The sequence below is a fragment of the Gopherus evgoodei genome, chromosome 12 (genome assembly GCF_007399415.2).
Source record: "Gopherus evgoodei ecotype Sinaloan lineage chromosome 12, rGopEvg1_v1.p, whole genome shotgun sequence".
In the NCBI taxonomy this organism is placed as follows: Eukaryota; Metazoa; Chordata; order Testudines; family Testudinidae; genus Gopherus; species Gopherus evgoodei.
In genome coordinates, this window is record NC_044333.1 from 24,598,221 (window position 1) to 24,616,702 (window position 18,482).

General features: G+C 50.0%; 1 protein-coding gene across 4 annotated transcripts in view; it reads right to left on the bottom strand.

Moving 5' to 3' along the window:
* Nucleotides 1–10,580: 10,580 nt before the first annotated feature.
* Nucleotides 10,581–18,482, bottom strand: part of PEPD (peptidase D) — a 215,716-nt gene continuing 207,814 nt past the window's right edge. For all 4 annotated transcript variants that reach the window (XM_030581535.1, XM_030581536.1, XM_030581534.1 and 1 more), the window contains one exon: nucleotides 10,581–11,270. In XM_030581535.1, coding sequence (XP_030437395.1) covers nucleotides 11,124–11,270 — 147 coding nt within the window. In that variant the 3' untranslated portion in view covers nucleotides 10,581–11,123. The remainder of the gene's footprint in view (nucleotides 11,271–18,482) is intronic.

Below are 18,482 nucleotides of genomic sequence, written 5' to 3' on the forward strand. Positions count from 1 at the left end.
TAATACTGCAGTATAACAGATTTCAACATTTACACCCCACTGATACGGTTGGGGCAATGCACTCCTCTCTTTAGGTGTTTTTTTCAGGCTGGTTGCAGACTCAGATTTGTTACCAAGTTATTAAGACCTGCTAATGTAAGGTCTGATCTGCACACAGCTTTTGTAGCAGTTTAACTATGTCTGGTTAGAGGTGAGATCTTTTAGTTATACTGGCAACCCCTAGTGTGGATGCAGTTATTCCCCTTCCTGCATGGGAATAGCTATATTGGTATAAGTATGCACATTAGAGAGACTTGTACCACATTAACTCTCCCAGGAAAGTTAGCGTGATACAATCTGTATGTTTAGATGAGGTCTAATGTCCACACAAGTGCATTGCACCAATTTAACTAAATCAGTTCAGGCCTTGGCTACACAAACTTGCATCAAAGTAACTAATTAATTCACTCCCTTTATTATTTCAGTGAAAGTCTGTGTGGACTTGTCCATCCTAGGGGGAAAACGTGTTAGTAAAAACATGATAGCTAACACACTTGAAAACCCTAGAAGAAATGAGCAAGCTGCAGTTATAACCTATTCCCTTGACCAGCTAACATATTTAAAACGTTAGCTCTCACAGCTAACAAACCAAACAAATCTTTCATACCCCTAGTGTGAAGACTTTTTAGAAAAAAAACTACCCTATTTTCATAGTTTTTAAGTTGGAAAAAAAATTACTTTAGGCTATATCAAAATAGGGTACCTACTCCAACAGAAGAGTGGCCACACACTCACTAGCACCAAACTAACAAACAGTGTGAGTTAGTGCAGCAGAGAGATCTTTCGGTGGCTGTTTGAGTGTATAGCCGCCCTTTGTTAAATCAGTACAGTGTGTGTAGACCAGGCCTTGGGCAGACATCTTTGCATGGGCTATTCTCGACTCTTTCTTGGAAAGGTTTTTTCCCCACAATCACAAGGGGAAGATACCGTACTTAGTATTTTATAAACAAAAGCTGAGATTCTAGAGCAGAGTTCTGCAGAAAGAGGTAGATTTTATGGTGACAAATTTAATGGGGCCCTGACTACAAAGAAAAATTTGAGAAAACAAAACTAGATCTAGAGAAACATCTGGGACATGTTTAATGGAAGAGGTATAAATATGTCAGTCGTGTGACATTTATTTTGTTCTTTCTCCTTTCAGAACATTTGTTCTTTGGTACATGTTGAAGCACAACCAGCTTTGCCTTGTACAGTATTATTTGCTCAACCTGTTCTACAGCAACAGGGAACAACGTCTGCCAAGATTAATCATGGAGGAAGGGGGAAGCCTATTAACTAGACACAGGTTATATTCTAGTTGAAACAAATCCAAAATTGTATTTTCTAAAACCTGTAAAAAGTTACTTTCAAATAATCAAAGCTATCCAACCAAAGCAAATGACAGTTTCAAAGTGCCCAGAGCAGCAGAGTCGTGAACTAATGGGTGTGTTCAGAGTATGATTACAGAAATGTACTTTGACTTATCAGGAATATAGATCCTGATCGAGGCCAAGAAGTGGTGACACAGGCACAGTCTTGCACTGGGTAAACTGGTCAGGGGGTTTTGGATGGAGGAGAGCCTAGAACGTTGTTAGACTCTCTCTCGGTATCTGTTCTCGTAGCTGCAAAGTTATTGCAGTAAAAACTGGAGTCCTTTTCATTAGGACGTTTCAATAGCTACCAGCTTGTTAGGGGGGCATGAAAAGCAGGGGAAGGATTAATGCAGTTACAGACAAGCCTGCCAATAGTCACAAGAAGCCCCATCATCTCACCCCACTTCTCAGTGATGATTTATAAGAGCAGAAACCTCATTCTAGAGCTCATGAGACTTACCTTTTACAAGCCATATTATAGTGGAGTTACCACCACAAGATGAAACAGTCCCCATTTTTGTAAAACAAATTTACATCAAAACTAACTGAGCCAAGTATTCTAGACTAGAATATTTAAATGTATGTGTTTGATTAATCACTATTTAGCACAATTTTGTATTTGTCAATGGGTCACTCATTGACTAATCACAATGAGTGTGTTCAGGGTGCATAGAGGAACCCAATTAACATTTTCAGAAGAAATTATTCCAGACCAAGACCCAGTTCCAGCTGCTGATGAGAAGAGCAAAATGCAGTGCAGTAAGCAGGGGACTAAAAGTGGTTTGAAGTTGTATTCTGTGATCCTAGGCTGCACTGTGCCAGGCTAGTGCCCTGATACAAGTTAGGGTCTTGTTACAGAAAAGACGGTTACTCACCTTTGTAACTGTTGTTCTTCGAGATGTGTTGCTCATATCCATTCCAGTTAGGTGTACGCGCCGCGCGTGCACATTCGTCGGAAAACTTTTACCCTAGCAACTCAGTGGGCCGGCAGGTCGCCCCCTAGAGTGGCGCCACCATGGCGCTCCATATATACTCCTGCCGGCCCACCCGCTCCTCAGTTCCTTCTTGCCGGCTACTCCGACAGTGGGGAAGGAGGGCGGATGCGGAATGGATATGAGCAACACATCTCGAAGAACAACAGTTACAAAGGTGAGTAACCGTCTTTTCTTCTTCGAGTGATTGCTCATATCCATTCCAGTTAGGTGAATCCCAAGCCTTACAAAGGCGGTGGGGTCGGAGTGAAATGTGGCAGAATAAAACTGCCGAGCCAGAGGCTACAGCCTCTCTTGACTGCTGAACCAGGGCATACTGCGAAGCAAAGGTAAGGACCGAGGACCAATGGAGCTTCGTGACAGGTCTCGTGGGTAGAAACACGAGCCAGCAAGGCGGCAGATGAAGCCTGAGCCCTGGTAGAATGCACAGTGATGTGGCTTGGGGAAATATGAGCCAAATCAGAACAAGTGGGGATGTCCGCCATCACCCAAGATGAGATCCTCTGAGAGGAAAACAAGCAAGCCCTCCCTTTGGCCCGCTACCGGGGCAGAGCTGGGGCACCTTAGGAAATGATTCTGTCAGCACAACATAATGCGAGCACTCCACAGATGTCCAAGGAGTGCAACGGTTATGCCCATTGCGTTGAGCTGTGGGTAACATGAAAGGCCAAAACACCTTAGGGAGGAAAGCCGGGTGCGGTCACAACTGCACCTTGTCTTTGTGGAACCTTCGTAAGAGCTCTGATCTCAGAGACCCGTCTGGCCAAGACTAGGTTGAGGCCCCAGGGCGGGGCTGGGCGGCGCACCCGAGGGTGCAAGCGCTCCAAGCCCTTGAGGGACCTCGAACCCATAGAGCGTGGGACACTGAACGTCCATCTTAGCCTGCTGGAAGGTAGGGACGGCTGCTGAGAGTATCCTCAGCGATGATACCGCCAGATCCTGCCGCTGAAGGCCAGAGGCAGGCCAAATAGAGGGGATCGAGACCTCAGCAGGAGCAAGATCGAGCGTACTGCAGCTGTAAAGGAAACGCTTCCACCTGGCTCGGTACGTTGACCAGGTGGAAGGCTGCCTGTCACCCCAACTCAGGTACGCAGGAGCCACCGTGAGGCGAAGAGGCTGCAGGTCCGAGTGACGAAGCCTGTCATTGCCCTGAGTGATGAGGTCTGGGCTGACAGGCCGAGCAACGTGGTATGTCAGTGCTGCCTGGACCACTCTGGAGTGATCATGATGACGCACGCTCCGCCCCTGCGGAATTTGAGCAGGACGTAACGAACCAGTGGGAACAGCGGGAAGGCATAATGCAGTTGGCCGTTCCACGGTATCAGGAATGCGTCCAAGATCGATTCCGAGGAGAGACCTTGGAAGGAGCAGAACACCTGGCATTTCCTGCACTCGCGGTGAGCGAACAGGTCTGTGTGAGGAACCATTTCCACCTCCGGAAAGCGGGACGCCTCACATGGGGCAGAGTGATGACTCGTAAGACAGGAAAGACCTGCTGAGTCAAAGAGATAAGACGTTCCGAACGCCTGGGAGAAAGGACGTCGCCAGCTCCATCGAGCGGGCCATGCAAAAGACCCGGAAATGGATGGCCTCCTGACAAAAAAGGGGGGAGGACTATGTCCCCCCTGAATGCTTATGAAGCACCTGGCCATTGTGTTGGCTGTAAACACCGAGATACAACGGCCTCGCAGCTGCCGCTGGAACCCCTGGCATGCCAGGCGGACTACTCTGATTTTTGGGGCATTAATGAGGAATGCCAGCTCCCTAGAAGACCGAAGGCCTTAAGCTCGGAGGTGACCATGAGCACTCGAGCAGAGAGATGATGCGTCCGCCGTCAGGGGCAGTGAGGGCTGGGGCGGATGAAACCGCATCCTGTCCACACCAAGGAGGGGGTTAGCCACCACTCTAGGGAGCCTAAGGCGTTCGAGGGAACGGTGACTACCATGACCATTGGCTCCCTGTCCAAGCGGTACGCCGAGGTGGGCCGGACTTGGAGAGGACGGAGGCGGAGCTTGGCGTGCTTGGTTACAAACTTGCGGGCAACCATGGACCCAGGAGACTGAGACAAGAACGAGCTGAGGTCGTTGGGAAAGCCTTCAGACCTCAGATGATTGATGCCATCGCCTAAAACCGCAGTTGCGATAAGCAGGCTCCGGCTAGGTAGGAGACCAAGATAGCCCTTAGGAAGCCCAACCTCTGCGTGGGAACCAGAGTGGATTGCTCTATAGTAATCATCAGGCCTTGATCTGTGAATAAGACCGTGACGATGCCCACGGCTGAGTGGGTTGTGCGTCAGAGTCTCCTCGGATAAGCGAATCGTCCCAATACGGAAAAACGCATATCCGACATAGCTACGGTAGGCGGCGACTATGGCCGTAAACCGGGAGTATTCACCGCTGGCTATAAAGCGGAGGCATCTCCCGTGCGGAGGGAAGATGGCATTGCGAAGGTACGCGTCCTTCCTATCCAGGGCGGCATAGTAGCCCCCAGGAGGCAAGGATGGAATAATGGTTCCCAGGGATACCATGCAGAACTTTAACCTTATCCCAAACCGGTTGAGTCCATGCAGGACCAGGGAGGTCTGAGACCTGTGTTCGAGTGGGGAACTAGGGCATAACGGGAGTAAAACCCCTAGCCCCTTTCGTCCGCTGAAGGGGGACAGGGCTGGAGCAATTTAAAGGTGGTACCTATGCTCCATCGTGCGCAGGACCCAGCGATCTAAAAGTAACTGGGGCCATGCCAGGAGAAAGCGGGATCAGGACCCCGTCCTGCGACTGGTACACCGCCCTCCGACGAACCTTGGAAGGTCCGTCTTTGGTCCCAGTGGTAATTGCGAGGGACCTCGACTCTGGCTTTTTAGGGGGCCTGACGTTTGTCTGCGACCACCTTGGCCTTGCCGTTTTCCAGAGTTCTGCCTCTGGCTAGGCACAGAGTATGGCGGCTGGGGCCATAAAGGCCTGCGTTTGGTCGCAAGCGTATACACGCTGAGACGCATTAGGACCCTATTGTCCAGCAGGCTTCGCAGTCTGGGGCTGTCTCTGCCGCGAAGATGCCTTTACCAACAAAGGGTAAATTCTTTCCCCCGTCCTCCAAGACGGCAGCGAACTCTAGGTGGGAGGTTCGAGGGAGAAACTCCTCCACCCAGGTGCTATAATTATCGCAGCTAAGCAAGGCTTGTTGCTTTGCTACCCAGAGGCGCAGGGCCCCTGCAGAGTACACCTTGCATTCGCCAAGGCTCTTTCTGCTTCGGGGCTGGCGCCCGCTGGCCATGATATCAGGATCGTGGTCCTGAGCATAAAATCTGCGCATATGGGATGACACGGATGCGTGTCCGGATGGCCATGGAGGTACTAAAAGAAGGCACGGGCCGAGTCTCTGACTCACTCGGACCTTGCCCAACTCGGCACCGGGGACCGGCATCGGGAGGCGTATCGGTACCTGGAACGAGATCCAGACCCGCAACCAGAACGGTGTCGGGAGGTCGACCGAGATCTCGAGGCTCGGAGAAGAGCTACAGGAGTCAAGGTACCTGCCCCGGTGCCAGATGTCGGAACGGTGCCGATAGCGGGTCGGCGAACGGGATACCGACCGGTGCAGCGAGTGTGACCAGTACCGAGGAAAACAGTACCGGGACTGCCAGTGGTGTCCGGCGTGCCGACAGGACTTGGAGTGTCTGCGGGACCGTGATCATGGACGGTGCCGCTCTGCTGTACTGACAGGGGACAGTCCCTTGAAGAGACTGTATTACCCGTACCGGCGGTGCCCGGGTCAGGCAGCACTGACTCTGTCATGGCACTGAGAGCCCTCGCCGTTGGTAACATCTCCGGCGTGCAGGGAACAGCAGGCTCAACCACAGTGCGTACTGGGGAGCTGTCAGGCACCGGATTCGACGGCCCTCGTGGGGCCGGGATCCACGGTACCGAGGTCATTAGAGCTTCGGTAGGTGCCGGTGCCGGGCGAACCGAGTTAGATAAGCTGTCTGGCTGCGGTGCCGTCAGCACTGAAGCAGCGGGAGTAATACGCTCAACCACGGCGCGTGCCGGGGAGCCGTCGGGCACCGGATTCGATAGCCCTTGTGGGACTGGAATCGACGGTGCCGATAGAAGCAGCCGGACCAGGAGCTCAACCACGGCGCGTGCCTGGGAGCCGTCAGGCACCGGATTCTACGGCCCTTGCGGGACCGGGATCGACGGTGCCGACGTCATCGGTGCCGCAGCAGGTGTCGGTGCCGGGCGAACCGACTTAGACTAGCTCTCTGACCGCGGTGCCGTTGGTACGGAAGCAGCCGGAGCATTAGCTCGACCACGGCGCGTGCCGGGGAGCCGTCAGGCACCGGATACTACGGCCCTTGCGGGACCGGGATCGACGGTGCCGACGTCATCGGTGCCGCAGCAGGTGTCGGTGCCGGGCGATCCGACGTAGACGAGCTCTCTGGCTGCGGTGCCTTTGGCACGGAAGCAGCAGGAGCAATACGCTCAACCACGGCGCGTGCCGGGGAGCCGTCAGGCACCGGATTCTACGGCCCGTGTGGGACCGGGATCGACGGTGCCGACGCCATCGGTGCCGCAGCAGGTGTCGGTGCCGGGCGATCCGACGTAGACGAGCCCTCTGGCTGCGGTGCCGCTGGCACGGAAGCAGCAGGAGCAATACGCTCAACCACGGCGCGTGCCGGGGAGCCGTCAGGCACCGGATTCTACGGCCCGTGTGGGACCGGGATCGACGGTGCCGACGCCATCGGTGCCGCAGCAGGTGTCGGTGCTGGGCGATCCGACGTAGACGAGCCCTCTGGCTGCGGTGCCGCTGGCACGGAAGCAGCAGGAGCAATACGCTCAACCACGGCGCGTGCCGGGGAGCCGTCAGGCACCGGATTCTACGGCCCTTGTGGGACCGGGATCGACGGTGACGACGTCATCGGTGCCGTAGCAGGTGTCAGCGCCGGGCGATCCGACTAGACGAGCTCTCTGGCTGCGGTGCCGCTGGCACGGAAGCAGCAGGAGCAATACGCTCAACCACGGCGCGTGCCGGGGAGCCGTCAGGCACCGGATTCTACGGCCCTTATGGGACCGGGATCGACGGTGACGACGTCATCGGTGTCGTAGCAGGTGTCAGCGCCGGGCGATCCGAGTAGACGAGCTCTCTGGCTGCGGTGCCGCTGGCACGGAAGCAGCAGGAGCAATACGCTCAACCACGGCGCGTGCCGGGGAGCCGTCAGGCACCGGATTCTACGGCCCTCGTGGGACCGGGATCGACGGTGCCGACGTCGTCGGTGCCGGGCGAGCCATCTTAGACGAGCTGTCTAGCTGTGGTGCAGCTGGCACAGAAGCAGCAGGAGCAGTAAGCTCTACCACGGCGCGAGCCGGGGAGCTGCCAGGCAGCGGATTCCCTGGTCCTGGGGGACTGGAATCGACGGAGCCGAAGTCATCGGTGCCTCTGCAGGTGACGGTGCCGGATAACGCAACTGAGGCGAGCTCTCTGGCTGCGATGCAGGTGGCACGGAAGTAGCGGGAGCAGGGGGCTCAACCACGGCGCGTGCCGGGGAGCCGCCAGGCACCAGCAGGAATCGTAGACTCTCTCGACCTCGGAAGAAGGGAGCGGTGCCGAGTCGACATCGGTGCCGGCGACGGTCGGTGCCGAAAGGCCTTGGTGGTACCGGCGGGGTCCGGTGCCGAGGAGGCGCTTCTGCCCGCCGCTTGAACATCGCTCCGCGCCCAAGGTGGAGGGGCAAGTGAAAGTCCCGCACCTTTTTGTTCTCGGCTTAAAAGCCTTGCAAATGGGGCACTTATCTGTCAAGTGTGATTCCCTGAGGCACTTCAACAGGAGTCATGTAGATCTCTCTTCGGCCGCGGCTTCTGGCAAGCCGGGCCCCTTTTTAAAACCCGGTGAGCCATGCATGGCTCCGGCACTGGGCTCATGGAAGGGGCTACTTCCTGAACCCCGCTAACTAAACTAACCATACAAATATATATATAAAAGTGTTATAACTGCATAATTATATACGAGAAAACGAGTAGCTAGGGAAGTGGAGGTCAGCTAAGCCGCGCTCCACTGTTCCAACGACCGACACGGGCGGTAAGAAGGAACTGAGGAGCGGGTGGGCCGGCAGGAGTATATATGGAGCGCCATGGTGGCGCCACTCTAGGGGGCGACCTGCCGGCCCACTGAGTTGCTAGGGTAAAAGTTTTCCGACGAATGTGCACGCGCGGCGCGTACACCTAACTGGAATGGATATGAGCAATCACTCGAAGAAGAAGCTGCAGATTGCTGAGCTGTATCAAGGGCTCCCTGTCCCCTACACCAGTCACAGGGGGTTTGGCACCGATGTCAAGAGCTGCAATTCTGGCTCCATGCCACCTGTTGATCCATCCACTTTGGGATCATCTTGTGGCAATGGTCTGGTGCACGGTGGCTCTAACACAGGAGTGGACAAACTACAGCCTGTGGGCTGGATCCAGCCTGTCAGGTCTTTGGATCCAGCCCGCGGGATTGCCAGCCCCATGGTGCACCAGGGCTAAGGCAGGCTCCCTGCCTGTCCTGGCCCTGTGCTGCTCCCAGAAGCAGCCGGCACCACATCCCTTTGGCCTCTGGGAAGGGAGGGGGCAGAGGGCTCAGTGCGCTGCCCTTGCTTGCAGGCACCACCACCCACAGCTCCTATTGGCTGGGAACAGGGAACTGTGTCCAATGGGAGCTTTGGGGGAGGCACCTGAAGGTGAGGGCAGTGCGCAGCGCCCTCTGTCCCCCCTTCCCCAGGGGCCGCAGGGATGTGGTGCCGGCTGCTGCTGGGAGTGGCGCAGAGTCAGGGCAGGCAGGGAGCCTGCCTTAGGCCTGCTGTGCACTGCTGCCACCCTGGAGCTGCTCCAGGTAAGTGGTGCCAGGCCGGAACCTGAACCCTGAACCCCTCCTGCACCCCAACCCCCTGCCCTGAACCCCCTGCTACACCCCACACCCCTCCTGCACCCAACCCCCTTCCCTGAGTCCCCTGCCGCACCCCACACCGCTCCTGCACTCTAACCCCCTTCCCTAAGCTCCCTGCTGCACCCTAACCTCCTGCCGAGTCCCCTGCCGCACCCTGCATCCCAACCCCCTGTCCTAAGCACCCTGTGCCACCCCAACTCCCTGCCCTGAGCCTCCAACTGCACTCCACACCCCCTCTCACTCCCCAACCCCCTGCCCCACATTCATGGCCCTGCGTGTAATTTCCCCACCCAGATGTGGCCCTCGGGCCAATACATTTGCCCACCCCTTCTGTAACACAAGGAATAATCTGGGCCCAGAAGTCTGGAAGTTGTATCAGTGAAATTGAGCACTTGATGGTTATATGATGATGCTGGGAAAGTTCTGAGGAGTATCAATAGGTGCTACCATAACTGTAGCTAACATCTGTACAAACTGAGCTTCTGAACAGATTAAGGTTATTGGGATTAATGATTTGGTTTTTAAGATTTTTACAATATACTTGGGACCTAACCCCCGCTTTTTGGGCTAAAATAAATATTTAATGTGTTGTTTATACAACAGAAGAATTGTTTTGGTGACGCTTTGTAGTCAGACTACATGCAAGGTCACTGCCCAGATGAGCCAACAGTCTAAACTGTGTTTTAGTGTATTCACAAAACAAGGAAACATGATCTGGATTTATTTGTTATTTGTAAGTAATCCAGTTCTGTCACTGCGAGAAATGTACTTATTCCTTGCGGGCAATCTCATATTTATTCATATACTGTATGGTAAGGAAATGTTTCTCTAGAAAATGCATATCTTGCATGCAGGGAAACTCAGTTTATAATTACACATTTATAGAGCATCAAAGCAAATTTTAAATGGATCTTTTACTATTATCAGACAGCTTTGAAAATCCCACCAGTTCTATAGAGTGTAGTCCATTGCATAACACTGAATTCCTGTAACATAAGACACTCTCTTTATGCTGTTCAGGTGGAATTTGTAAGACTCCAGATCTGTAAACCATGGTACCCGACATTTTAAAGGACAGAGACAGAAACCGACATCTCTCCCTGCCTCTCTGAGCAAAGGGGACATGGCCTGTGTATGAAAATTCAGTGCCCTCAGTACATGGGGAATAAAACATAGTTAATGAAGTTCCTGAATTTCCAGTGCACACAATGGATAGAAAGCTCAGATAATTTACGGTAATGGAAGACGGATGTAATGGGAGATGGAAAAAGTGATCTACACAAAGTTATGAACAACTTTCAGGGAGGATTTTTATTAGACATTTACTTCTGTCCATTCCATCAATATCAAGAAAAATGTAGGTGTGTCACTTTTTCAGCCACTCTCAATTAACAAAAAGACTTTGTAATAGTTGTGATATAAGTTTCCAAAATAGGATTTCTAAGAATTTTCTTATTACAGGCAACATTCAGATAATATAACTGTTATTTAAAAAAAATCATCACTGCTGTCAAAATGCAGATCTGATTGGAAAGATACAGATGAGCAGAGATGTTAAAGCTTTATAATTTCAGCTGTTCGTGCTGTAATATTTTCCAGTTGGCACTTAGTAATATAAATTGTTGATTGCAACCATAAAGACTTAGAGCTACCTCAAGGTATAGCGCTGAATCCTTCTAACTTCATTTCTAATAAAGTAATCATTCCAGCCTAATGACTTGCCTGATTCAATTTGCTGTGCAGAATTGATACATTTGATTTTCTAAGCAGTAGTGTAAAATCAGAATGATGGCTGGTTAGCGGAAGGCAGCAACCACTATGGAGTTTACTACTTTTGGCTGGCCAAGGAGTCAAATGACTTGCTGCTGCCTTGGGCTTCTGCCATGAAAGCCTCTATTTCTTCCACAGTACGTGGGACACACGTTAGTAGCTCCATTCCATTGGCTGCCACTGCAATGTCATCCTCAATTCGGACCTGTTACAGAGAACACACAGTTACCAGTATATTCTAGTGTGTTGCAAGAGACACACTAGTAAGCAATGGCAATTGGAGTGTAAAGTGCATGTTCAACCTAGCATGGTTTAGATGAACAAGACTTGGTGAGCATCAGAACTTCCCACTGCTAGGAGAGAGGCACAGAAGTCCATTAGGGTGGAAATTGCCCCTTTGCAGGTGTCCACGCTAGTCTCTCAGGTTCACTTAAAGCCAGCAGGCACAGGGAGGGAGTCTATCTGCACCAGGGCTGGTGCAACCATTTAGGTGACCTAGGTGGTCGCCTAGGGCACTAGGATTTGGGTGGCACCATTTTCTTCAGCAGCGACCACGGCGGCTGGATCTTCGGTCGCCCCGGTCGCCACTGGCATTTAGGCGGAGGGAGCTGAGGCAGGAGAGCGTGAGGAGGGCCGCCTGCAGCAAGTAAGGGTGGGGGGGGGCACGCAGGGGAATTCCCTGCCCCGCCTCCTCCCTGAGCACCCTGTGGCTGCTTCACTTCTCCGGCCTCTCAGGCTTGTGACGCCAATCAGCTTAGGCGCTGCAAGCCTGGGAGGCGGGAAAAGTGAAGCAGCGATGACGTGCTTGGGGAGGAGGTGGGGCAGAGGTGAGCTGCTTCACTTCTCCTGCCTCCCAGGCTTGCGGTGCCAATCAGCTTAGGCGCCACAAGCCTGGGAAGCAGGAGAAGTGAAGCAGCCATGGCATGCTCGGGGTGCTCGTGCATGGAGCAGGGGTGAGCTGGGGCAGGGGGGGATGCCTCAGGGTGCAGGGTGGGGAGCTGCCTCAAGGGGGGTGCCTCAGGGCGCAGGGGGAGAGCTGCTGTGTGAGGGGGGCACCTCAGGGCAGAGAGGGGAAGCTGCTGGCGGGGGGAGGGTGCAAGTTTCGCCTGGGGTGAAATATCCTTGCACCGGCTCTGATCTGCACTTAGTGTGCCAGGTGCCAGGAAGAGACCTTATATGTATCCGAAACTCAAAACCTCAGCCACAGGGGGCAGAAAGGGAATCAGGCAAACCCTTTTCCTGGTTCCTCTGGCACTTCTCCAGTTCACAATCCATTTACTCTAACTATGTTGGGGACAGATTTGCCCCTGAGTATGGTGTCATTCAAATGCTGACCCATTTGTATCTAGAGCAGCCATGTTGTTGTGCTGGATCTAATTGTCTTTTTCACTTTACATCATGTTGTCTTTTTTTTTTTTTTAAAGTATAATTAGCTCCACAATAAATTACATGTACCTGACACTGTTTCTACCAAACCACTGAACTTTGACCTGACAAAGTCTTACAGCAGCTTTTACTCCAATATTACTTTTAACAAACACGATCATTTACACTTTAAGGTTGGGTAAGAAAGTAGCAGGGTTTTTTTCTTAGCATTTCCAGCCCTTGTTCTGCTAAAATGAAAAGCCTATACCATTTTCTGTGTAGCTTTAATTTCCCATATGTCTTTTTTCCAGGAAATATGCCTACCCAGTCATTCCTGTTATCTTATCAGAAAAATGCTAGTAAGTCACTAAGCTGCAATAAAAGCAATTTTAGTAAGGTGTCAATCCAAGAGAACACAAACCAGGGTGACTCCCACCTTACAGTGGCTTTAATTGTTTCTGACCTCTTGATATTTTAAACTAAAAATAAAGCCGGTTAACATTTGTACTTCTGCTTGCAAAATAATCCATTTGTTCAAACAAAATGAGTCATCTAGACGTATTAAACTGTTTATGATTCTTTGCCAGATTATTTCTTTTACATGGTATCAAGTGTATTGAAAAGCAGAATTAAATGTACTGTTGAGGTCACACAGCTGTAACATGAAAGCATGTGACTCTTCTCTTTTCTCTGTCTTTTCTGAAAAGCATGCGTTTGGAACTCCACAAGACAAGTAGATGGTATGGCATGAGCAAGTGTATGCACCAGAGAGAGATTTTTATTTTATTGTTCTTGAACTCATCACTGGATCAGGAGACTAAAACGCAAGCAAAAGAACCCTAAACATTGCCATGCTGGCTGGTCAAGGAGACTAGGATTGGGTGCTGGTAAAACTGGGAACCAGTGAAGGAAATGGGGGTGGGGACTTGGAGCCAGTTGCCAAGGATGGGGAGGGTAGAACTGGGACTGACTGAACACAGACTTGGACAAAGAATCAGGGTGTGGGGAGGAGAGACTGAGCTAGGATGAGGTGCCAGGGAGGAAGACTAGGTCTGGGACCCGTAGTGGGAGAGGGGAAGAAAGAAGGGATGAGGAGGGAGAGACTGGATGAGGAGCCAGAAGGGGAAGACAAGAACTGGCTGGGCAAGAAGCCTGAGGAGTGGAGACTGGCACTGGGTAGGCAAGGAGAATGAGATAGGGACAAGGAACCAGGACAGGTTTGAGGGGACAGGGCAGAACAGGTCAAACTTGCCCCCCCCTTTTTTGTTTTTTGAGGGGGGAAGGAAAGAAAACAGGCAGAAGAGCCTTTATGCACTAGAGAACACTCCCCTCCAGAACCTGGAACAGAACCTAAGATTCCTGAGTCTCACCATTCCTCTGCTGTCGCAAATATCAGTGAAATCTACAACAAAATGTGTGTTTCATCCTATTCCAGCAATGGTCCACATAGAGGATGACAACCTACTACTACAATCACTTACTTTATTGGCTCATGTGGCAGAGGTCTGAGTGGTGGATCTAAAGGTTGCAATGCTACTGATGACCCACGTGGGTTTCAATATACTGCCACAGGATGGAATTTGGTTTTTTAGTTTTCTTTTTTAAAAACCTAGGAAATTATACACACACAGACACACACACACACACACACACTATGTAGAGGACATTAAGACTGCAAAATCAAACACTCAAAAATTAGTTGCTTGTGCAACCTTAATTCAGCTTCTTTGTCACATGTACAGTAAATTGCAGGTGACAGGCTTTCAGCTACAAATCTAGCTTGGATTTGTACAACATATCCTCTAAGCATCTTTGGGTTTTTATACACAAAATGACTTGTTTCAGAAATATTTCTGGAGAGGCAAAGTGACCAGTAATGTAGGCATTGTCCTTCAAACACCACTCTCCTATCAAGTGTGGTGGCATGACCTATTTAAATAGATAAGATTGCACAATTGTGTAACTCCAGCAGCAGACCTTCACGGGGTTGACTCAGTGGACCAAATCCTGCCCGCAGCAGCAGTCTCATGGGTAAAGCCAAGGACACAATGTGGGTTAAATAGTTTTCATCAGCTAAATATGTAACCAGCCTAATACACTGTTTTCCAGACTCACTACTATAGTGAGGTGCTCTGAGCTGGATGTCCTGTGTTGTCTGCCAAGCGAAGGGTGCTGTCACACACATCTAGTTCTTCTCGCTATAATATGTTAAAGCTTCTGAAGGTCTAAAAACACAGTTCTGATTCACATATACAGTTAAACAAACAGTTCAGGTTAACATTATGTCAGACCCCAGACATGGTTGGAAAAGTCACATGGGCTACAGCTGCTGGGAGTCCTGCCTGTGAAAGATGGAAAAATATGGCCCATAGAAGCTACTATGCAAATTAAATTAGCATAAACACTGCAGTCAGATTAAAGGAACTGAGTGTCTGCCTTGAGAAGTTTGAGATGGCAGTCTGGAGAAGCAGATGGACAGAGGTAAGGTGAGGGATTCTGATGCCTTTCAAAGACACACATCAGCATATTTGGTATTTTTAAGGTTACAAGTTTATCACACAAGAAATGTGTATGTTTACACCAAATGGCAACAGAGCACTGAATAGTCTGCAGTAGTTATTTCTTATAGATCGTATAGTCTAGTATAAAATCCTACCTGCTGAAAATCCAAAGATCAAGACTGCTACATTACTACATTCCAGCATTACTACAGAGTGACACTTCCTCATTATCTCGGCCTGACCAGTCTCCCCCTTCCTGCACACAGCATGTTCTCATTTCAGCCACACTTTCTATCAATCGTCCATTCCTAATTTATAGACATTTAATAAATTAGTAGCTATCTTCTATGCAAAACCTTTATAAACATGTTTTTCGGACACTATTAAACTTGCATGATGTGAAATAAGAAGCAGACAAGCATGTTTGTGATGATAATGAATCATTTTTTCAATCATTACTAGTAATCTGTTTCATTCTGTAAAATCCATTTACCACAAACACAGGAAGTGAGCTCAGCCTTATGTAAATTAAAAGTAAGTAGAACTACTATTACATTGCTCTGTGAACCAAATAAAAAAGCAATTCAATGCCCCTGTATAGGTGCAAAAAGGAAATTTTTCTGCCTTTTAATTGCACTTAATGTTTATTTCTGAATTAAACAGTGACATTTTGAAAAATAATACCATAACATTAGCATGTTTTCAAGGTCTTGGAATACGTAAAGCAATTTGCTTTTAAATTAGAACAATTTGCAAATCTAAGCAGGAAATAAATTTAAAAATCCATTTAAAATTCAGTTGTGATTCAGTGTTTTTACAGACAGACATACAGAGTTTACATGTTAATTTGGTTGCTAGCTCAATGAACAACTAATGCTATGGGGCAACATGAAGCCTGAGCAGAGACTGAACATAATAGGTCAAAATCAGATTGGATGGTTTTGCCGAATTTTAGAGAAAACATCACATGAACAGCCTAGATCAGTAATCAGCTTATGAGAAATGGAACTCTCAAACCCCAATACATGTGAAAGATAAGCTCGGAGGGTACTGTTTAAAGCTAGGGTACCAGCCTTCCACTTTCCCTTGGGGAAACCAGCCACTTTTCCTGCACAATAAATAAAACCACAGTGGACTTTCTAAATTGGACAATCATTTGTATGATGGAAGCATCTAGAGGACCCAGATGAGACTGGTGCCACGTTGTATTATACACTTTACAAATATCTGATAAGACACAGTCCTTGCCCCACATAACTTCCAATCCAAATAGACAGGCCAAAAGACATGAGAAAGAAAAATCATCTTAATTTTACAGGTGGGGAACTAAGGTACAAAGAAAGAAAGTGACTTGCGTAAGTTCACACTGGAAGTCTGTGGCAGAACAAGGAATCGAACCCAGGTTTCATGAGTCCCAGTCTAGTATTTTACACTCAAGACCATCCTTACTCTCCAAAGTGGCACAATTAATAATATAGACTTTAACTTCTTGCCTACCTCCAGGAAAACAGTGATCAAATAAATCCATTTTTGACCCCATATCAAATCATTAAGTCTGAGCACATTAGTTGCACCCATAACGTGTGCACGAACCTGTCACACACATGGGTCATTTGGACACCTATGTATAGGACTTGCATACGTGCACTCATTTTGCAGGTGCAGTTTAGGCTCCCAGGGCCGGATTAACCTTTTGTGGGCCCCCTTGGAGGCAATGGAGCATGGCGCGGGGAGGTCAGTCCCCGGAGCAAGGGGCCAGCAAGAGGCAATGGGGTATGGTATGGCAGGGGAGGCCCTGCCCCACCCAGCGCGAGAGCACTATTTACTAACCAGCAGTTGCCAGATGCACAGTGGCCCACCGGGCCCTGTGCTGCCAGCGTGCCCCTTCCCCTCAGGTTGCCTGACCTCACAGCATCCCCTCAACTCCCTATGGCCAGAGGCTTCTTGGACCCACTATTCCCAGCGCCCCACCCGACCCACCTACAAATGCACAGTACTCTATGCACAACCCACCCTCCACAGATCCCCCCCACCCTAGTGCCCCAACACACACACACACAGATCTTCCCTGCCCCTTCACAGCCCAGCACCTGCCCAGACCCACTCCCCTCCGCCCTGTCTCCTGGGAGATAACTGTGTCTGCTGGGCTGAGCCAGCAGCGCAGCCAGGGCTGGTCCCAGGGCTGGAAATCACTCCGGCCCCTCGGGAGTGGCGCGATCAGCCAGGCCAGGACCTGCCCCAGCTGGGGTCCCTCAAGACGCACTTGCCTGGAGGGGCCCAGCGAAGCCCTCCACACTGTTCCTCCCACACACACACACCTGGGGCCCCACAGGTGAGGGGAAGCAGAGACTGCCCAGAGCTGGAGGTGCAAGGGGGTCTGGCCGGGGGCTGAGAAGAGCGGGGGGTGTGGCAGAGAGGAGCCCTCGGCCAGCCAGTGGGCAGGCTGAGAGGATCAAGTGGTGGGTGGGGGGAGCCTGCGGGGTCTCGGAACACAGTGCAAGTGGAGCAGGCTGGGACCCCTTCTGAGCATGGTCCCAGCTTCATGGAGCCACTGTAAACTTGGCACTGGGCACCCACATTGGAGCTCTATGTTGTCTCTTCTTTCTTACTTTCCCTGGAGCTTTACTTGCTTTCTGCTTCCTCTCTCTGGCCAACTCTAAGCATTAGTGGTTAGAATAAAGGCCACAAGCCTTCCTCTCCAATTCTTTCTGTTCTCAACAGTGAAAAGACTAACAAAGGCTCACGTTCTCTACCAACTGGGATGGGTGGGGATGAGAGAGAGGTTGTTCCTGCATTTCTATGCTCCACCATGCTGCCTGGGAGACAAGAATTCCCAGTGGTGGGTCCTCTCCTATGGAAATTGCTCCTGCCAGAAATATGTCTAAGCCTTCAACTGAGCACATTTAGAGTGTGATGAAGCATGCGTGAAAGTTGTTCAACAGTTTCAGTACCTAAAATCTCCACAGAAAACAGCACTGGGAGCTGAACAGTTCTGAAAGTCTGGGCACTTATTTACGTGCTCACTGCAGGTTCTGGAATCTCCTGTCTCTTACTGGCTAAGTTACGCTTTGCAGCATTAAATTAGGGAATTTGCTTCCTTTTTTGGGATCGTTTTTTTGCTATTCAATTTAAGTCTTGTAAAGTAAAGCCAGACACTATAGTAATGAGCCTCCTACATTATCATAAATTATTGGTACTGCAGACAACTTTCTGAGATCTTTCTGGTTTGCAGAGGATAATTCTCCCGAAATGTGTTTGGAAGCGATATTAACTATAAATGAAAGTAAACTAGAATGCAGTTACTAAGAACTAAGTAACATTCATTGGAGATTATCTTTCATCTCCCAGGACTCATGTTAAGAGCTAGAGTTACAAGGACCGTCAAGGTATTTTTATTGTATTACTTTTAAACTTTGCTGTAAAATTTAGATGTATTTCAGTTTTAGAAACTTATTTCAATTTTTTTTCCTGGACAGAATTAAATGATGCCAGATAGCTGTGTTTGTTTTGTTATTTTAAATAATAAGTGCAGACTGGAAACTGAGGTTGGT